This window comes from Mustela nivalis (assembly GCF_964662115.1).
Source record: "Mustela nivalis genome assembly, chromosome: 9".
NCBI lineage: Eukaryota > Metazoa > Chordata > Mammalia > Carnivora > Mustelidae > Mustela > Mustela nivalis.
Window position 1 is genome coordinate 103,703,948 of NC_139028.1, and position 23,013 is coordinate 103,726,960.

At 38.1% G+C, this 23,013-nt stretch overlaps 1 protein-coding gene across 1 annotated transcript; it reads left to right on the forward strand.

Moving 5' to 3' along the window:
- Positions 1-8,751: 8,751 nt before the first annotated feature.
- LOC309872935 (olfactory receptor 4B1-like) lies at positions 8,752-9,681 on the forward strand (the record flags this gene model as incomplete). The annotated part of the gene is made up of 1 exon (XM_082747902.1): positions 8,752-9,681. One exon carries the CDS (start codon positions 8,752-8,754, stop codon positions 9,679-9,681), a length of 930 nt encoding a protein of 309 aa, XP_082604028.1.
- Positions 9,682-23,013: the final 13,332 nt, after the last annotated feature.

Consider the following 23,013-nt stretch of genomic DNA (forward strand, 5'->3'; position numbering starts at 1 on the left):
GTGTATGCTATTGTTTTGGGATGAAATGTTCTGTATGTATCTGTTAAGTACATCTGGTCCAATGTATAACTCGAAGACATTGTTATTGTATTATTGTATCATTGTATTACCATCATTTTCTCTCCTTATGTCCATTAATATTTGCTTCATGTGCTTAGCTGCTCCAGTGATGGGTGTGTATATATTTACAATTGTTGTATCCTTCTGTTGGATTGATCCCTTTATCATGATGTAATGCTTTTCTTTATCTTTTGTTATCACCTTTGTTTTAATGTATTTTGACTGATATAAGTATTGCCTCATGGCTTTTTTTTTTTCACTTCCATTTGCATGATGAAAATTTTCCCATCCCTTCATTTTCGGTTTGTATGTGTCTTTAGGTCTGAGGTGAGTTTCTTGTTGGTAGCATATAGATGTATCTTGTTTTTTAAATCCACCCCACCACTCTATGTCTTTTGATTGGTGCATTTAGGACGTTTACTTTCAAAGTAATTATTGATAGCTATGTAATTATTGCTATTTTAAAAATTTGTTTTCATAGTTCTTCTTTGTTCCTTTTTTTTCTTTTAAAGATTTTCTTTTATTTTTTTGACAGGCAGAGATCATAAGTAGGTAGAGAGGCAGGCAGAGAGAGAGAGAGGGAGGAAGCAGGCTCCCCGCTGAGCAGAGAGCCTGATGCGGGACTCGATCCCAGGATCCTGGGATCATGACCTGAGCCAAGGGCAGAGGCTTTAACCCACTGAGCCACCCTGGCACCCCTTCTTTGTTCCTTTCATTTTATCTTGCTTTTTCTTTGTGATTGATGAATAGCCATTAGTGTTTTGTTTGGCTTTCTTTTTATGTTTTGTGTATGTATCATAGGTTTGTGTTTGTGGTTATCATGAGATTCCTATATAGCATCCTAAGTAAATAGCAGTGCATATTAATTTGATGGTCATTTAAATTCAACACACTTTATATTTATTTTATTTATTTTATTTTATTTTTTTAATTTAAATTCAATTAGCCAACATAGAGTACATCATTCATTTCAGATGTACAGTTCAGGAATTCATCAGTTCACATTCTATATTTTTAAAAAACTCAGAAAAAGGATAAATCTTTTTCTTTTTCCTCTTTCTTCCCTTTTTAATTCATTCTCCACATTTTAAAAAAGAGATCTTATTTATGTATTTGACAGAGAGAGACACAGCAAGAAAGGGAACACAAGCAGGGGGAGTGGGGGAGGGAGAAGCACAGGGAAGGCAGGGGCGGCTGATGTGGGACTCTGTCCCAGGATCCTGGGATCATGACCTGAGCAAGAAGCAGACACTTAATGACTGAGCCACCCAGGTGACCCCTTCTTCACATTTTATACAGAGCTGTCATATGTTACATCTTTTTGTTCATAGTCTTTAAATATCTAATTATGGCCATTTTTACTTCCCACCTAAAGAAGCCCCTTAAAAAAAAAAAGAAACCCCTTTAACATTTCTTGTAAGGCTACTTTAGTGATGATTAACTCCTTTATCTTTTGTTCTTAGAGAAAGTTTTGGGTCAATCTGGTTTGATCTGGCTTCTTGTGGCTTTGTTTTGGAATGCTGCCAGGACTGGCCTCTGATTTTCCCAGTACCTGGCAATGGTTTCTTTACTGGCCTCTAGGTGTTTTGTTAGAACCTAATTAACTGCCTCTAACATTAAATGTTCTTTTATTTATTTATTTTACTTACTATTATGTTTTATTATGTTCTGTTAGTCACCATACAGTACATCATTAGTTTTTTAAAACTACGGGATTTTTTTCTGTGCCCAAGGACAGAAGGATCTGTTCCAAGGCCCTTAGAACGATTCCTCCCCTCTCCTGCTTATAGCACCAGGGGTGGGGTTCTCTTTGTAACCAACGTCTCTGTCTCTCTTGCTGTTCTTTTGCCATTCTATCTTCGGTTGTTTAGTAGCTGTTCAGTCAGCCCCCAGCTCTTCTGGAATAGTTCTATTAATAGGTACAATTTGTTGCGTTCTGTGGAGAATGTGAGTTCAGTCTTCTTCTTTTTTCTTTTTTTTTAGGGCCTCCTTCTGCCTTTTTTTTTTTTTTTTAATTTATTTTCAGCGTAACAGTGTTCATTGTTTTTGCACCACACCCAGTGCTCCATGCAATACCCGCCCTCCTGCCCTCCTTAATACCCTCCACCTGGTTCCCCAACCTCCCACCCCCTGCCCCTTCAAAACCCTCAGATTGTTTTTCAGAGTCCATAGTCTCTCATGGTTCACCTCCCCTTCCAATTTCCCTCAACTCCTTTCTCCTCTCCATCTCCCTTTGTCCTCCATGCTATTTGTTATGCTCCACAAATAAGTGAAACCATATGATAATTGACTCTCTCTGCTTGACTTATTTCACTCAGCATAATCTCTTCCAGTCCCATCCATGTTGGTACAAAAGTTGGGTATTCATCCTTTCTGATGGAGGCATAATACTCCATAGTGTATATGGACCACATCTTCCTTATCCATTTGTCCATTGAAGGGCATCTTGCTTCTTTCCACAGTTTGGTGACCATGGCCATTGCTGCTATAAACATTGGCATACAGATGGCCCTTCTTTTCTCTACATCTGTATCTTTGGGGTAAATACCCAGTAGTGCAATTCCAGGGTCATTGGGAAGCTCTATTTTTAATTTCTTGAGGAATCTCCACAACTTGCATTCCCACCAACAGTGTAAGAGGGTTCCCCTTTCTCCACATCCTCTCCAACACGCGTTGTTTCCTGTCTTGCTAATTTTGGCCATTCTAACTGGTGTAAGGTGATATCTCAATGTGGTTTTAATTTGAATCTTCCTGATGGCTACAGATGAACATTTTTTCATGTGTCTGATAGCCATTTGTATCACAATTGAGGTTTGTATATTTTTTTTATCTTGCAACTTTACTGAATTCATTGATCCGTTTTAACAGTTGGCTGTTATTTATTTCCATACAAATTTTGGGACTTTTTAAATACTTCTGTGCAAAATGCCATTGGAATTTTGATAGGGAGTGCATTGAATCAGTAGATTGCTTTGGGTAGTATGGACAAAGTCAGCAAGACTTAATGAGCATGTATTATATGCTAGACATTGATAGATGGTGAGGCACTAGGATCTGAGTGACTTATACATAAATCTGTTAGAATTGGAAGGTATGTTGGGAATAGTCCAGCTGAATTCTGTCATTTTATATAGAAGCAGAACCAGTTAAGAGTGAGAAGTGGAGAGATGAATAATGCACTCAAGTTAGGTTATCAGTTAGTTAATCAGTTATGACTAGAGCTAGTGCCCAGCTGTCCTGGCCCCATCAAGTCCTTGCTTTCCTTTCTATTCATTCTCCTTTCCATTCTTAGTAGTTCAGTCTGGAAAAAAGTTCCCTTTATGTCCTTCCTTCAACTTTCTTCTCACTATTATATATATTCTCTTTTATGCCCAATTATTTGGTACAAAAACTTTACAGAAATCTCACTAAACTAATTGAAACAGATTTTGAAACTTTCCTAATCATAGTTTGTTTGGTAGTGTTTCACCCAAGAGAAAAGAAATTCCATGGGGGGAGTTTTCCCCTTGAATATTGTGTGTGGCTTAATTTATTTTCAATAGTTCAAGGATCTAAACATTTAACAGAACCTTGGATTCTCAGTGGGTAGCTTTGTTTTCTACATGAAAAACAGCAACTTAAATTCTCTGAGCTTGCTGATTTATGTGGCTTTTGTTTACTTCTTCAATATTATCCAAATAACAGCCCAGACCCAGATCTTCTAAACTTTCCTCTTTTGTGATTTATCTTAGATGCCATCTATTTATTTTCTAAAAGCTCCCTGGAACATGGTGTTTTCTTACTGGGAACAAGATCTGATTCTTGAATCACAGTAACAGCCACCTGGAATGTTCTAATGGTAGCTTAGAGTTATTAAAAGAGCACTGATTTCTGATTTAGTAGCTTGGGAAATATGTAGTGTGTGGCTTTGGGAAGCAATGAACCTCTCAGCCTCAGTCACTTCACTATGAATAACGGAAGTTAGAGTAAAAGGCCTCAAAATATTTTCAGCACCACTCTCAGGGGGCTTAGTTGAGTGTGACCTGGACTTTGCTCATTGGACCTATCAGTGAAAAATCAGCTGGGTGGGGACTATTAGCTAAAGCACCTTACTTGTCCAGGGACCAGGATTCCCAGAGAGCAATCCAATGCTCCAACCTATTTTAGTTTTCCCAACCAGATCATCACCTTGAGAATGAGCTATTCCAATGGAGTGACTTCTTTCATACTTGCATTTGAGTATTTTGAGATCCATCTTCTGATCTCATTCCCTGTTCTAAGGTGGAACAAAACCACACCAGATGTTCTGATCTAAAGGTAGGTTATATGGCTGGAAAGAAGGTACAAAGTCAGCTGTAGGATGTTGGGGGAGGACAGTTCCTTTTTTTAAGCCACGAGTTTTCATTTGTAAATGAGGTAGTTTGGTTAGAAGAAATTTTGGGGAATGTGAGCAGAGGATGCGGCTAAGAATCACATTTATTCATTTTTTAAATTTAAATTCAATTAGCCAACATACATTACATCATTAGTTTTTGATGCAGCATTCAGTGATTCATTAGTTGCATATGACACCCAGTGCTCATCACATCATATGTCTTCCTTAATGCCCATAACCCAGTTACCCCATCCCCTCACCTACCTCCCTTCCCACAACCCTCAGTTTGTTTCCTGGAGCCAAGAGTCTCTCATAGTTTGTCTCCCTCTCTGATTTCTTCCCATTCAGTTTTCCCTCCCTTCCCCTGTAAGCTTCTGCTCCATTTCTTATATTCCACATATAAATGAAACCATGTAATTGTCTTCCTCTGATAGACTTATTTCATATGGTATAATACTCCCCAGTTCCATCCATGCTGATGTGAGTGGTAGGTATTCATCCTTTCTGATGGCTGAGTAATATTCCATTATATATATGAACTACGTCTTCTTTATCCATTCATCTGTTGAAGGGCATCTCTGCTCCTTCCACCATTTGGCTATTGTGGATATTGCTGCTATGAACTTTGGGGTACAGGTGCCCCTTCTTTTCACTACACCTGTATCTTTGGGGGTATTCATTCATTTTTATTATTAAATATATGTAACATAAAATTTGATGATTTTAAAGTCCTTTACAGTTTTGTGATTCTGTGAGGTACCATTTTGGAATGATGAAGTGGGAAGTGGGAGTGTGTGATTGGGAAGGAGGTTTCATTAAATCATCTGAGATCAGTCACATTGGGTACCTCAAGCTCTCTCTTACATTTATTTGTGAGGGTTGTCTACATTCTGTCATTCTACTCTAGTCTGGGGTCCAGTAGGTTGCCTGATGTGGAGTCTGGGTGCTCACCTGCTGATTTAGGCTTTCACATGCTTATCACATTTTTTTTCCATGCCCCTCAGTGAGGCAGCATTGGGGGGAGAGAGAAAGTACTTCTCACCAGCTCTGTAGGAGAGGTGGTGGAAATGGCTGGTGGCACATAGCAGAAAGAGGAATAAATGCAGAAAAGACAGAGATGATAGGAAAAGGTAGTTTTCAAAAAAAAAAAAAAAGACTATCAGATATTCCATCCCCTCAGGATAAAGCCTAGAAAAACTTGACTTGATATTATTTCTTTCTTGCTTTTGAGTGATCTCTCAGATTGGTCCTGTTTTATTTTCCTTAATTTCAGCAGTGGATAATAAAATAAATAGTTAAGTTCATTCTCAGATAAAAGGTATATGTTTGTGTAGGCGAATATTCCTCAGACCTCTAATGAAATGTTTAACTCTTAGATGTTACATACTTAGAAATTATACATGGCAGTGGTTATAGAGCTTGGGATCTATGGTTAGGCTGTTTGGATTGGAATCTTGGCTCCACTCCTGTGTAACCTCCGGCCAGGTGATTCACTTATCTTTGATTCTGTTTCCTCTTATGTATAAAAAGGGATGATAATAATAATACCCACATCACAGGTTTGTTGTGAGTGTTAAATCTATTAATGTATATAGAGCACTTGTAAATACATGGCACAAGGACTATTGCAATGCTAGCTATCATTATTCATGAAAAATGAGTTAATAATAACAATTTAAAAATATTAAACAAATAGCTTTTGATTATGGTGGTATATGATGGGACACAGTCCCAGAAGCTACAATTATAAAACCATCTGTTAATTTCTATAAAATTATGTAGTGTGATAACATACCATAGGAACACAAAGGAGAGAATATATTATTCCTCTTATATTGTAGTGAGGTTCTTTGTGTAATTAGAAAGGACGAAAACTAAACTCAGAGAAGGGAGAAAGGACACTTTGAAGTAGGAAATAGCTGGATGACAATCATTTGGGAATATACATGGGTGCAAAAATAGGCAATGGCCAGTTCAAGCTGGACCTGGAATCCATAAAAAGAATATTATAACTTAGGCTGTAGGCAACAGGGAGATATTGATAGACTTTAGATATTGATAGATTTTAGAGATGCAACAGGACCAGATTTACACTGAAGGATGATAACCAGAGTATTTTCCAATGCTCAGGGAATGGGGTGGAGTATTAAAGGCCAGCTTCACTGGACACACCAGACTGGAAATGGGTTGGAAGGTGGGTGGTGTTGGAAGGACAAGGAGAGGATGTTTCTGGCTAAGTGTGGTGGGAACAAGCAGTGTAGGATTTGGGATGGGGAGAGGACATGAACAGAGGGGAGTTGAAACTTAGTGGGTGAGAGGGGGATTGCTGAGGTGGCTCAGTCTGTGAAAGTCTTTAAAAGTGAGTCCAAGGAGCTCAGGTTCCCCCCTGGCTATTTCTATGCAGGGGAGGATCTGAGGAAAGAAAGGTCTAGGACACATTTTTCAGGCTGCAGTGTGTAGGGTGGATGGGCAGGCGCATCTGGAGATGAAGAGGCATTGGTAATTTGGGCATCTGTGGATAGCATGTGAGTAGGGGTGGTAGGAAGAGTGGCGAGAAAAGGTACACAGGACTGGGGAATAGTTTAATGAGAAATTCATGGGGTGTGGTGATGACTGGTGTGTACATGAAGGGGAGGCATGGATCAAAGGTGATATCAGACCTAGAGTCTGGGCAGCTTGGAGAATTTTAAGAGCATTTGATTGTTAGTGAGTCTTAAAATGTTTTAATATGTATACTGATTTTTTTACTTATGCTTTTGTGAATCACCTGTTTATATATTTTGTCCATTTTCTTTTGGGATACAGGTGTATTTCTTTTTTTTTTTTTTGGTATTTTTATAATTTTTTATAAACATATATTTTTATCCCCAGGGGTACAGGTCTGTGAATCGCCAGGTTTACACACTTCACAGCACTCACCATAGCACATACCCTCCCCAGTGTCCATAACTCCACCCCCCTCTCCCCAGGTATATTTCTTATAGAAGACCGTTTTCATGTTGGGTCATTAAGCCTTTCTCTAGAATTTTTCTCACTCTAGAATGCTAATTTCTTTATTGTTTTTAAAGTTTGGTGACTTTATTTAAACTTCAGCATGTGTGCTTGTCTGAGGAATTCTGATATACACACTACCATATTTTGATCTGTATCACTGAATTTGTTTCTTTGTCGATTCTGGTCCTTGCTGTTCTGGTGTGTTTTTAATTCTTCTTAAGTATATTTCTTGCAAATTTCAGTATGAAATCAGAGTTAATGGGAAGAACAATGAAGATAACATTCAGAGCTGAGGATCAACATGCTCATGCTTTTCATCCCTGTTTTTCATGGGTCATATGTGGTGGAAAAAATTTCCAACATGGCACCTTAATCTAGAGCAAATGTTTTCAATTACATGATATTTTTAGCTTGAAGTGTGTATCTGATCTATATTTATTCTGTATAGTCTTGTGTGTTTATACATATATGAGAGATGCTCAGTAATTATTTGTTCCAGGGGAGTAACTCATGGAGACATCTTAAGTCTTGTATACTTTTAGGGTCACTACAACACGGAACCCGAGCAGGGAGGCTGGCCAGTCATAACAATGCTCTTGGAAGACAAACTTTCAGAGTTCAGGATCTCTCAGTAGTTTGCTTAGTGCGGCAAGAGATGGGAAAGTAATAGTGAAATGGAGATAGATGAAGTCTCTCCAGAGGATTTGAACACTTCTTATACAAACAAAGTTACAGAAGTTGCAGCCTGCAAAAGAATCTGACTTGAGTAAGTTGAAGACTGATGTAATTGAGTTGAGAAAACCATACTCAGGAACTTTTGGAAAGGGAAGAATTATTAGTAGGAAGATGTTTCCTGAGGCAGAGATGAGGAAACAAGGGATTCAGGAGTAGAAGTGTCTCATGAGATTTTCCCAATAGAAAAGAGCTATCCAAATACAATGAAGATAATAAATGCTATGAAGATAATAAAGGCTATGAACTTGAACAGCTCCCAAATTCAGAATATCTTATAGTGAACTGGAAAGAATCCTGGCTGAAGTCAGAAAGCCTGGTTCTGAGACCCAGAATTCACTACTTTCTGTGTGACCCTGGGTACATAGCCAATCTCCCTGAGCATTACTTTTCTAATAGACAAATTAATTAGATTGCTAATATTTAATGCTGAATGAGTACATATGGGTCAAAATGAATGAGTTGGTGATTAGTATATTGTAAGGTGAATTACAGAGTCTAACATGTTATAAGTGATAAGTGAGGTGAATCGGTTGCAATCGGTGTTTGTTTTATTGCAGGTCTCTCTGTCCAGAACACCTAATTGTGTCCAGTATACCTAATTGGATTCTATGGCAAATACAAGTAACGTGACTGAGTTAATTATCATCGGTCTTTTCCAGGATCCAGAGGTACAGAGAGTGTGCTTTGTAGTGTTTCTTCTTGTGTACTTGGCCACAATGTTGGGCAATGGTCTCATTGTCCTGACAGTCAATGTCAGTAAGAGTCTGCATTCCCCTATGTACTTCTTCCTTAGCTACCTGTCTCTGGTGGAGATCACTTACTCCTCTACTGTTGTCCCTAAATTCATCACAGACTTACTTGCCAAGATTAAAACCATTTCCCTGGAGGGCTGTGTGGCTCAGATATTCTTCTTCCACTTCTTTGGGGTCACTGAGATCTTCCTGCTTACAGTAATGGCCTATGACCGCTATGTGGCCATCTGCAAACCCCTTCACTACAGAAACATCATGAGCAGGTCTGTGTGTCGTCTTCTGGTGGCTGGCTCCTGGTTTGGGGGCATAATTCACTCTATGGTCCAGATCCTTGTTGCTGTTCAGCTGCCCTTCTGTGGCCCCAATGTGATTGACCACTATTTCTGTGACCTCCATCCCTTATTCAAGCTTGCCTGTACTGACACTTCTGTAGAGGGAGTTATTGTGTTGGCCAACAGTGGCTTAATCTCTGTTTTCTCCTTCTTCATCTTGGTAACCTCCTATATTGTCATCCTGTTCAACTTGAGGAATCATTCTGCAGAGGGGAGGCGCAAAGCCCTCTCCACCTGTGCTTCTCACATCACAGTGGTCCTCTTGTTCTTCGGACCTGCCATCTTCCTCTACATGCGACCATCTTCCACCTTCACTGAGGACAAACTGGTGGCTGTGTTCTACACGGTTGTCACCCCCATGCTGAACCCCATCATCTACACACTTAGAAACGCAGAGGTGAAAAATGCAATGAGGAAGCTTTGGAGGAAGAAAGTGAACTCAGGAGTGGAATAAAAATGAAAACATGCACAAGGTTATTAAGAACAGGACCAAATATGCATTCTATTTTTGGTCAGTTGTAAAGAATAGAACAAAAGTTAACTTATTCATATTTTTTGTGATAGTTAGATGACCCCTTACCCTCCATGTTATCAATCATAACTCTTTCATTGTTGTATTTTGGAGACTTTAAAATTGAGATGCATTTTTTTTCTTCTTTTGTTGTCTGTAGTTCATAGCACACAGACTTCAGGAGGGGTCATCTAGACTGGAATTCTAACCCTATCATCTTCTACTGGTACAACCTTGGGTTCATGCCTTTTACCTCTTGGTGTTAGCATGCTGTGGTATGTGGAAAGTCTTTGGTACTTGGAGACAGCAGTTTATATTTTGCTTTGTCTTTTCCTACTGGTGTGATCTTGTGGGAGTCTCCGGAAAGCATATCTACTTCATTTGGGGTACCTACCCCATTAATCTAATTCTAATGCCTGAAATTCCATAGTAGGAACTTTATTTCATGACAGTAGGGCATTGTTAGAATGGCCATGTCTCTTGGAGGTGAAATACAAATACTTACATTTGTCATATCTTCTTGATGAATTGATTTATCATTATAAAATTATCTTTTTTGTCCTTTGTTACTATTTTTGGTTTAAAATCTATTGTGTCTGATATAAGGATCAGACACAGTAGATTTGTCTACCCCTGCTTTTTAGCTACCCCTGCTTTTGTTTACCAAGGCATGAGATTTCTTTTCTTTTCTTTTTTAATATTTTATTTATTTATTTGACAGAGAGAGATCACAAGAGGCAGAGAGGCAGGTGGGGGTTGGATGGGGGAAGCAGGCTCCTGGCTGAGCAGATAGCCTGATGTGGGGCTCGATCCCAGGACCTTGGGATCATGACCTCTGCTGAAGGCAGAGGCTCAACCCAATGAGTCACCCAGGCACCCTGGAATTTCTTTTCTATTGGTTTATTTTGAGCCTGACTTACCCCTAAATCTGAAGTGTATCTCCTATTAGCACATAGTTGGGTCTTTTTTATTTTATTTATTTATTTATTTTTTCTTATTCAAATCAGTCACCATGTACTTTTTGATTGGATTGAATCCCTTAATATTTAGAGTGAATTATTGATATGTAAAAGTAATGCCTATCTATTGCTTTCTGGTTGTTTTTTATTTCCATTTTTTCTTTCTCTTTCTGTTTCTGCCTGCCTTTATAAGATGGTGATTTTCTCTGGTGGTGTGCTTTTGAGAATCTACTCTGGGTTTTTGCTTTGCTTTTATCATGAGGCTTACATAAGATACCTTATAGATAAAATAATCCATTTTAAGTTAATAGCAAATTAACTTTGATTGCACACAAGATATTCATCCTTTACTTCACTTATGTATTTTTGATGTCACAGTTTACCTCTTTTTACATTGTATATTTATTAACAAATTACTGTACATATTGTTACCTTAATACTTTTTCCTTCAACTGTTATAATATAGTTAAGTGGTTGTCACATCAACCTATTATAGAATTTGAGTTTTCTAAATCTGATTGTATATTTACATTTACCACTGTGTTGTATAATTTGGTGAGTTTTGTGTCACTAATTTGCATCTGTTCCTTCAGCTTGATGACTCCTTCAAGCATTTCTTGCAAGGCAGGTCTAGTAACAATGAACTCCCTCACCTTTTGTTTGTGGAAGTATTCCTCTCTTTATTTGTGAAGGACAACTTTGTGAGTTGGAATATACTTTGCTTTTTTTTTTTTTCTTTGTCTTTTAAAACTTTGAATGTGTCCTGTCATACTCTCTTGGTCTGCAAGGTTGCTGATAGCCTAATAGGTATTATTTTGTAGGTTACAATTGCCACCCCCCACCCTTTTCTGATTCTCTCTTTATCTTTGTTTTTTTTTTTTTAAATTTTTTGGTAAGAGTTTTATTTATTTATTTGTCAGAGGGAGAGAGACAGCACAAAACAGGGGGAGTGGCAGGCAGGGGAAGAGGGAAAAGCAGACTCTCCACTGAGCAGGGACCCTGATGCAGAGTTCCATCCCAGGACCCTGGGATCCTGACCTGAGTCAAAGGCAGACGTTTAACCGACTGAGCCACCCAGGCATTCCATCTCTCTTTATCTTTGGTTTGACATTTTCATGTAATGTGTCTTGGAGAAAATCTTTTTACATTGAGTTAACTTCTTGTACTTGGGTGTCTGAGTGTGCTGAGGTTTGTGAAGGCAGTTTTCTATCTACAAAATATGCAGAAAATAAAGTTAAGAATCAAGGCAACAAGGCAGGTTCATTCTCTTAATCTCTATGAAGCATGCTTTGGAATTATTTTCAAAAAGAAGAGCTTACTTTTTTGGTGCTGGATACCTGCTCCCCTTATCCTTTAGCCTCTGTGCTGTTTACAAGACACCTGCAGTGATACCTTGGTTTTTTTTTTTTTTAAATTTTTTATTTTTTATAAACATATATTTTTATCCCCAGGGGTACAGGTCTGTGAATCACCAGGCTTACACACTTCACAGCACTCACCAAAGCACATACGATACCTTGGTTTTGAAATAGATTTAGTCACAGATGGAGGATTCAGGAATCAAATAGAAAAACTCATATACATCAATTCCCTGCTCTGAAGAAGGTCTGACACAGGGCATAAGAGATGCTTCAAAAACCTTCAAAGCTTATAGCCTTTATCGTGTTGGAGAGATGTGATGGGGGCATGTGAAATTGCTATAGAATAATATATCCCTTGGTGACAAAGTGCTGGAGTCCAGATCTCCAGTCACAAAGGCATGTCTGGCATGCACAGGCTTCTTTCCCTGGCAGCTCAGTTTGGCTGACTCTGGAAATATCCTCTTCCTACCGGGATCTCTGAGCTCTGCTGAGGCTGTCTGTACAGAAATTACACCTCAGGAAGGTGGAGAACTGGGCTGGAACACATTGCTGCTCATTTTCTTGCTTGTATATAATTTTAGATACTGCTCTAGCTTTGCTTTGCTATTGTTACAAATAGTAATCTCTCTCTTTGACCACTGCTACTGTTCTGGAAGCTGGCTGTGGATGGGCAGCAGGGGAGGAGCCAGTGGGTAAGAGGAGAGTGAAGTGGGTCTAGTCCACCCTCCATCTTCCATTCCCCTTCTGTGGGAGGAGGAATTCATGAGCTTCCTTCCAAATCTAGCAGCTTGTGATGGCTCAGTGAGGGAACTAGCAGGAGAGACCCTGCTTGACTCCTCTGGTGTGGGATGTCATTGGAGGACAACATGCAAGCAAAGGATGCTGGACAAGGCTGGTCAGAGCAGTTTTATTTGTCAGAATCCACAGAATGAGGAGTTATGTGACAGGAAAGATATAATGAGAAAACATAAGATAGGGCAGATTTATTGTGAAGATTTGAAAAATGCTCACAGAGGCCACTCTGTCTTAGGCTTCTAAGTGCATCCCAGTTTACGTTTTCTTAACCACAAAACCTGGAAACATGCAGTTACTTGCTGGTTGAGAAGAACACGTGCTTATCTTTCAGGGTCTCTTCCTTGGCTCTGCCAGTTAAAGTCAGAATTAAAGTCACTGCACAGGTGACATGTCTTTGCACTGTTGGTGGTTTACCACTCTGATTATTTCGTTATGAACTATCTCTCAAATGTTTTCCATTTTGATACAGAGTTTCATTTTTTTTGAAGATTTATTTATTTTAGAAAGAGAGTGGGAGTGGAGGGTAGTGTAGAAGGAGAAGGAGAAACTCCGTGTAGACTCCTGCAGAGCATGGAGCCCAACTTGGGGCTCGATCCCTGGACCCTGATATACGACCTGAACTGAAATAGAGTTGGTCACTTAATGGACTGAGCCACCCAGGTGCCCCTGGAGTTTCATTTTTTAAAGTTTTTATTTAAATTCCAGTTAATGTACAGTGTAATATTAGTTTCAGGTGTACAATGTAGTGATTCAGCACTTCCATATGACACCTGGTGCTCATCAAGAGTGTGCGCCTTAATTCCCATCACCATCCCCTCCCCACCTGCCCTCTGGTAACCATCAGCTTGTTCTCTAGAGTTAGGAGTCTGTTTCTTGGTTTGCCTCTCTCTCTCTTTTTTCCCCTTCCCCTATGTTTATCTGTTTCATTTCTTAAATTCCATGTATGAGTGAAATCATATGATATTTGGCTTTCTCCGACTTAATTTTATATTATTTAGCATAATGCACTCTAGCTCCATCCACATTATTTAATATATATATGAGTATATGTAATATATATGATATATATATGAAATATATATATATTATCTATATATGTATGTATTCTTTATCCATTCTTCTATTGATGGACATTTGGGCTCTTTCCATAATTCAGCTATTGTAGATAATCCTAGTATAAACATCGGGGTACATGTGTCCCTTTGAATGAGTATTTTTGTATTCTTTGAGTAAATACCCAGCAGTGCAATTGCTGGATTGTAGGATAGTTCTATTTTTAACTTTTTGAAGAGCATTCATGTTGTTTTCCAGAGTGGCTTCACCAAAGAAGTTAATAGTTTTAAATGGCCCATTATCAGTAGTTCTTTCTGCACCTGTTTAAGACGACTTTCTTAAGTCAAGGTCAAGAAGATATTAATTGATATTTTATTCCAAACCCGTAAAGTTGTGTGTTTGCCACTGAAGTTCTTATTCTGCTTAAAATTAATTGTTGGGTATTAAGAGGAGAAGTTTTGGTTTTATTTATTTTTTCTTATATGGAAAACCAATGTTCTGTTATCACTTATTGAATGAATAGACCTTTTCTCTATTTATCTACAGTACCACTTCTGACATATATCAGATTTCTGTATTTGAATGAGTCTGTTTCTGGGCCAATCCTATATTCTCTTAATTACTGTAGTTTATGTCTTATTATCTGGTGGGGCAATTTCCTCTAATTTTTTTTAAAGGACTAGCTTATCTGTTTGAGTCCTTTAATCTTCTGGACAATTTTATTTTATTATTTTATTTTAATTTTTTTTCTAAAAAAGCCCCATTTTATTACAGAGAGATTCTGGACAATTTTAAATCTAAATTGTCAAGTTCCAAAAAAATAACTTACTGAGATTTTGTTTGGAATTGTATCTATCTATAGATTACTTTGGGAAGAACTTACATTATATTCACAAGTATGGGATAACTCTGATTTGATTACATGTGACTGTAAACAAAGTCCTCTGAAAAATCCAAAAGCATAGAATTCTGAGACTAATAAGTGACATATTAAACATTTGTTCCCAGGGAAACTGTAAAGTGAGTAGAGGAAGCAGGTGAGAGGAGAGAAATAGAAACAAGGATGCATTTTCAGGTGAATTCCAGCAGAAGATCACTTTAGACTGATTTTGCAGGAGAACCCTGGAGTGTAAATTATGCCTGGAGTTTGATGAGAAGCACGTGACTAGAGTTTTAGACTTTTGCTAAGGGCTTCTGTGGGGTTGGTTGGGGCATAAATTCCCAGGCACTTTGTTCTTTCTATTATATAGAGAAAATGGACTCCGGCGCGAGGGCAATATGGGCAACTGTTGGCAGTGAAAGTGCATAAATGTTGTGGGATTAAAAAAAAAGGATTAGAAAGATATGGATGGGTATGGACGGACCTTGACATTCTCCTTTATTTTGGTGCTCTTTATTTTTATTTTTTCACTTTGGTGTTTAATGTTTTAAATCAAATTGATATATTTCTGCACCCAGCTCCTTGGATTAAATTTATTTGAGGGACGTTAGGGCTTTGTTGCTATTTTTAACAGTGTCCTTAAGAAGTGCATCCTCGAATCAATGAAACAAGATGGGTTTGGGAGGGAGACAAACCATAAGTGACTCTTAATCTCACAAAACAAACTGAGGGTTGCTGGGGGGAGGGGGTTTGGGAGAAGGGGGTGGGATTATGGACATTGGGGAGGGTATGTGCTTTGGTGAGTGCTGTGAAGTGTGTAAACCTGGTGATTCACAGACCTGTACCCCTGGGGATAAAAATATATGTTTATAAAAAATTAAAAATTAAAAATTAAAAAAAAAATCACAAACCAAAAAAAAAAAAAAAAAAAAAAAAAGAAGTGCATCTTCGGGGGGCTTGGGTGATTCAGTTGGTTAAGCATCTGTTTCTTGATTTTGGCTCAGGTCATAATCTCAGGGTGGTGACACTGAACCCTGCACCAGGCTCCACACTCAGCCCAGAGACAACTGGTCTCTCTCTCTCTGCTCATACTTGCTCTCTCTCTCTCTCTCTCTCTCAAATGAATAAATAAATAACTAAAATATTAAAAAAAAAAAAACAACCTGAGGGTTTTGAAGGGGCAAGGGGTGGGAGGTTGGGGGAGCCAGGTGGTGGGTATTAGGGAGGGCACATATTGCATGGAACATTGGGTGTGGTGCAAAAACAATGAATACTGTTACGCTGAAAAGAAATAAAAAAAAAGAATTGCATCTTTTAACTTGTGTCATATAGAGTGTAACGATTTTTTAATTGTATAGCCATCTATGGTACTAAATTCTTACTGTTGCTAATAATTTTTCTGTAACTACTTTTGGGTTTTCTAGTGGACAATCATATCGTCTGGGAATGCTGTTGGTGTTCTTTCTTCCTTTCCTTTTTTAAAAAAATAAAGCAACAATGAGAGGTGACTTTCATCTAGCACAGTAGAAAATAATTTATTTCTGTGAGTATTTTATTTTTTCTTATTTTAAACATTTTGGGGGAATATATTAGATTACTGTGTCAATTACTTTAGTAGTAGGTATAAGAAGACTATTAGGACTTTGGGGTGTCTGGATGGCTCAGTGGGTTAAGCCTCTGCCTTCAGCTCAGGTCATCGTCTCGGGGCCCTGGGATCGAGTCCCACATCAGGCTCTCTGCTCAGCAGGGAGCCTGCTTCCCCCTTTCTCTCTGCCTGCCTCTCTGCCTACCTTGTGCTCTCTCTCTCTGTCAAATAAATAAATAAAATTAAAAAAAAAAGACTAATAGGGCTTTATTTATACCTTTTGAGTTGGTTTTAGTAAATGAGTATATATGTACATATACAGTCCATATGATCAAGACTTTAAAATTTATGAAATATATTCATATTTTAATTTCAGTGGTAGGAGAAGCATCATTGGGGATCTTCCTTTATATTTGAGAGGTCTGCACTGGATCTGTTTGTTCTAAATTGAGATTTCTTGGGGAACCTAGTCCCTGTAATGCTCCTTTGTAAGACTCCTATAGTGCCATGTTTAATTTATAGGTTGACTGTAAGTCCCTAGGTTATCTGCATGCTAGAACTGCCATATACAATGTAAGGTATTTGAGATCTTGTAAAAGAAGAGTGGGGGAGTTCCACATTGTGGGGAAAGTCAATGATACATTTCTTTCTTTGGTAAATTTGCGCATGTTTTAGTAAACTACAGTTTAACATGAATCTCGTCTAGTGGATTCCGTTATATTACCTAGCTTAACCATCTTGAAATGCATATGTGTTTAAAAGCTTCTTAAATTCCTCATATCAGAGGCATTGAGAGGTGGGGGGGGGGCTTAGAGGGGGAAGGGAGGGAAAAAAATGAAACAAGATGGAACCAGGGAGGGAGACAAGCCATAAGCGACTCTGAATCTCAGGAAACAAACTGAGGGTTGCTGGAGGAGGATGGGGTGGCTGGGTTATGGACATTGGGGAGGGTCTGTGCTATGGTGAGTGCTGTGAATTGTGTAAGACTGATGATTCACGGACCTGTACCCCTGAAGCAAATAATACATTATATGTTATTAAAAAAATTCCACAAAGGAAAAAAAAGCTTCTTGCATGTGTGCATGGGTGGCTCATTCAGTTAAGCTTCTGCCTTTGGCTTCGGTTATGAGTCCAGACTTCTGGGATCGAGGCCTGCATTGGGTTCCTTGCTCAGTAGACAGTCTGCTTCTTCCTCTGCCTCTCCCCACTATTCGTGCTCACTCTTTCTCTCTCTGTCTCTTGCAAAAAATAAATAAAATCTTAAAAAAATAAAAGCTTCTTGCAAATAAGTCTTGTATTGGAAATAATACCAATAGTACAAATGCACACACACACACACACACACACACACAATCCCTTCTGGATGTTGATAAATCTCATTCAAAATGTACGTTTTGCATTATAGTATAAAATAAAGCCATTAAGGTTAACAACATGTTTTAAAATATTTAATTTCAACTTCTCATTCTTTACATTATTTGATATATTTAAAGTATATCAAATAACTGTTAAACAGCACGTCTAGGTGATTTATAAATGTATTATAAATCAGAACTTTTAGTGATAGAGGTAGATTAAGAAGTTAAAAGATTACTACTTTCTTAATCCACTAGTGTTTTTCATCCTCACACTATTGTAATATGTAATTATTTCTTTGCTTGTTTACGCTCTTTTCTCTACCAGACTAAGCACCTCTCAGGGCAGGAACCCTTTCGGCCTTGTCGGCTATAGTATTCTCAGCACCTACTACAGTGTCTATCACATAGGAGGAATTACTAACATTTACTGAGTGCATGGTAAATGTAAGGCAGTGTTCAATGTTTTTTATATCATTTCCTTTTCTTTAAGATAAAATCCGCATTAACATAAAATTGACCACTGAAAAGTGTAGAGTGACAGTATATTCAAATTGTTGTGCAAACACCACCTTTATTTAGTTCCAAAATAGTTCACCCCTCTCCCCAGAAGGAAACCCATACTTCTTTAACAATAAGTATCATTCTTCACTTACTTTAAGCCCTGGTAACCACTAATTCACTTTGTCTTTCTGGCTTTATTTATTCTGGATATCTGATGTAAAAGGAATCATACATGATCATATGTGGCTTCTTCCACTTACTGTAATGTTTTCAAGATTCATTGCATTGTATCATGTATCATTACTTCATTTCTTTCTAAGGATGAATAATACCCCATTGTATAAATAGACCACATTTGTTTATTCAATCACCGGTTGATGGTTATTTGGAATGTCTACCTTTTGACTATTGTGAATAGTGCTCTATGAACATTTGTGTATAAGTACTTGCTTAAATATCTGTTTTCAATTTTTTTTGGATATATATCCAGGAGAAGAGTTTCTGGGTCATATGGTAATTCTGTGTCCAAAGGGGCACGTGCACCCGAATGTTTATAGCAGCAATGTCCACAATAGCCAAACTATGGAAAGAACCTAGATGTCCATCAACAGATGAATGGATCAAGAAGATGTGGTATATTTACACAATGGAATACTATGCAGCCATCAAAAGAAATGAAATCTTGCCATTTGCGACAACATGGATGGAACTAGAGCGTATCATGCTTAGCGAAATAAGTCAAGCAGAGAAAGACAACTATCATATGATCTCCCTGATATGAGGAAGTGGTGATGCGACATGGGGGCTTAACACAAAAATATTTTTTAATTGAATAAATTTACATGTAACATTGTGTAAGTTTAAAGTGTACAGTGTGCTCTTGATACATTTATATATTGTAATATGATTACTGATGTAGATCTATTTAACACATTATATAATTATATAATATTGTTTATATTCATTATACTGTGCATTAGATATTTATGGCTTATTTACTATTTATTATATGTTTGTACCCTTAAACACATCACTCTTATCCTAACACCCCCACATCCCCTGAAAACTACCATTTCACTAATTGTTTTTTACAGGTTTAACTTGTGTAGATTCCACGTACAAGTGATATCATATAGTACTTTTTTTGTCTCACTTATATTGCTTAACATGCTATAGGTCTTTCCATGTTGTCACAAATGGCAGGATTTCTTTCTTTCTCATGGATTAATAATATTCCATTGTATATATGTACCATATTCATCACTGATGGGCATTTGGTCTGTTTTCCATGTCTTGGTTATTGTGACTAATGCCATTATAAACATGGGAGGGCAGATATCTTATTGTAATCCTGTCTTCATCTCCTTTGGGTGTATACACAGAAGTGGAATTACTGGATAGCATGGTAGATCAATTTTTAATTTCTTGAAGTCCCTCCTATTTTTTTTCCATAATGGTTAGACCAACTTGCATTCTCACTAACAATATATATAAAGGTTCCCTTTTCAGTACATCCTCACCAGTATCTGTTGTTGCTTGTTTTCTTTTCTTTCTTTTCTTTTCTTTTTTTTTTTTTTTTAAGATTTTGTTTATTTATTTGACAGAGAGAGATATCACAAGTAGGAGAGAGGCAGGCAGATTGAGAGCAGGGGAAGCAGGCTCCCTGCTGAGCAAAGAACCTGATGTGAGGCTTAATTGATCCTAGGACCCTGAGACCATGACCTGAGCCAAAGGCAGAGGCTTTAACCCACTGAAGCACCTGGGCACCCCTGTCACTTGTTTTCTTGAGGAGAGCCATTCTAACAGGTGTGAGGTGATAGTCCATTGTGATTTTGATTTGCATTTCCTTCATGATTAGTGATGTAGAGCATCCTCTGATCTGTGTCTGTTGGCCATTTTGATGTCCCCTTTGGAAAAATGTCTGTTTAATCCTTATGCTCATTAAATTTTTTTGTTGTTGTTGAGCTGATATACTTTTGGATATTAACCCTTTATCTGATACATGGTTGGCAAAAATTTTTTACCATTTTCAGGTTGTCTTCATTTTATTTGTTTTGCCATGGAAAGCTTTTGAGTTTGGTGTTCCACTTGTTGATTTTCACTTTTTGTTGTTTGTGATTTTGGCTGAGAAAGCTTTCTGATCCCAAATTACATCCACAAAATGAGTTATTATATCTACTAGCTTGACTATGCTATGAGGTTAGGAGCTATGTTATGTGTGTATTTTCTATTTAATCCTTCTGAATCCTAAATTCCATTCTGTATAATGTCAGCTCAAAGATGTTGCATCCTCTTAGATTGAAGGATGGACAGACTGAAGGCCAGAGAAGTGAAGTGGTTTGGACAACACTGTAGATTTTCTGAGCTGGATTCTAGCTCTTGATTTCCCCATTCCCCTACCCTTTTCTGAACGACTCTTCTCTTTCTGTGAAAATGAGAGGTTAGATCTGTATAAATTTTTCATTGTCTGTACCAGGTTTTATATTCCACAATTTCAATAAAAATTCAATAGGCTGCCTAGAGTTTCATTTTTACAGTTCTTTTATGCACTCTCTGGGTGATATATGACCAGTGGGAGGAGGAAATAGACAAATGCATGAAGCAGGTGGCACCATGCACCAGCCTGCTACAGTGTAGAGCCAAGCCTCACAGACCATCATTTGAGAATTGGGATGCTAAAAATACCATGGAGGTGTGAGGGCCATGGATGGATGCTCCTGGGAATTTCATTAGGAAAAATTTTAGAAGATTTTTGGATTCACACTTAAAAAAATGACACTTGAGTCTTTCAACACACTAAGAACAAGGCAGAATTCATTTTAAGCTTCTGAAAAAAAAAATTTTCCTAAGCACAAGCTGCTTTGCTTTACTTACTAACATAAAGTAAGAAAAGCAAAATGGAAACTATCAAGGGTGGAAAAGTCATAGTGATGCTCACTGATTTTTACTTTCCCCTGGAGGGGTGGAGATGGACATCTGGGGTTCTGGACATGGGCGGGGGGAGGGAAGAGAAGACTTGGCAATTGGGATAGGAACAGACTGGAAGCAGGATCCCAGGAGACGGAGCCGAGACTCCCTGGCAGGCAGTGTGGTTGGTGGCCACTGGGAGCACTGTGCCTGATACTCACATTTAGGATATTTTTACTACTATTCTTGCTTTATGATATCCTCAGTTTCTGTAATTCAGTCCAGTGTCCACATGCTGAAGAGAAGGAAAGGAGACATTGGGGTAGGACAGAAGTGGTGGTGAGGTGGCTTGCCTGTGGTTAGAGAACAGTAACACTGATTATGATAATGGTGATGGTGTTGGTAATGGTAGTAGTGATAGCCGTGCTTACACAGCAAAGGCTTGTGTAGTATGTGCCAGGCATTGTTCTCAGCCTGTAATTGATTTTATGTAAATGATCTCATTTTATTCTCATATTGACCATGTGAGGTAGGCACTCTTTTTTTCCCAGCTTCACTGAGAGATTATTGACAAATAGCATATATAAGTTTAAGGTAAACAGTGTGATGATTTGATATATGTATATGTTGAGAGATGATTACCACAATAAGTTTAGTTAATGCCTCCATGTCCTCCCATTTTTTTTGGTGTGTGATAACATTTAAGATTTACACTCTTAACAACTTTAAAGTATATAATACAGTATTGGTAATCATAGTCACCATGCTGTACATCAGATACCCCACTAGATGCTATTTTTAGCACCATTTTACAGATGGGGAAACTGAGGCACAGGAGGTTTAAGGTTAAATAATTTGCCCAAAGGTAAAAACTTGAAACAGAATCCTTGAGGGGCGTGACTTCCTGCTGGCACCCAAGATAGTATGGTAAGCTATTTTATTTGGATAGTTACATGAAGTACTTCTGTGGAAGATTGGAAAATCTAGGACCACAGGTTCAGCATTTGTGACAAACTTTGTCCACTTTTCTGTATTTTCACACCTTGGCCTTGAGCCATATCAGGAGACTTAATAGCCTCTGAGGCAGGGTCTCACAGGACTAGGGTGTTTAAATTCCTGGTCCAGTTCCAGCTTCTTCCAGCTGGCTGGGAGAAGGGAGATTGTCTCTTTCAGGAACTGACTCTCCAGCTCAGACTCTCAGGGAAGTCACTTTCAACTTGTTCCAGTTTTCAGGGCAAGAAGGACAATAGGATTCCCAGTCTGGTCAGGTCATGTAGTTAGTGATCTCATCCAAAAGGCCTGACATTAGGGCATTAGAGCTGGGGTGATTTAGGTGATGGAGCAGCCATCTTTCCCTGTCATACTCCCCCCTGCTCTGACCCTACAGAGCCAACAGAGACTTAGGATCAACTGTAGGTGAGTTCAGTCCTATGGTTGTTGCAAAATGTGGCATGTTGCGATCTCTTCTTATAGGTAGAAGGTGAAATTTCAACTGGTATTTCAGAAATTTTCAGTCCTTTTTCTAGAGAAAATGTCTAAGTAAAAGAATAAATTGTACATTATTTAAGTATTTCAACTTGGCTGTACAAGTAAGTTTTCTCTCAGTGTTGATATTTTTTCTGTTAAATTCAAATTTTCTATTTTTTCATGCAAAAAGACAATGGAATAACCCATTTGATTCTTGGTAATGATCCTGATTTTATCTTTCTCTTTTCTGAATTTTGATTAAAGTTACCAAAATCCTATCTCTTACTTGGTATTAGGGTTTGAATTGAGAAAAGAAAACACAAATAATAATAATATTAATAATAATCAACAACTTACCTCTTTTTTTCTTAGAACTTTAAAAGTGTCCACAGTCTATTCACTTACTTTC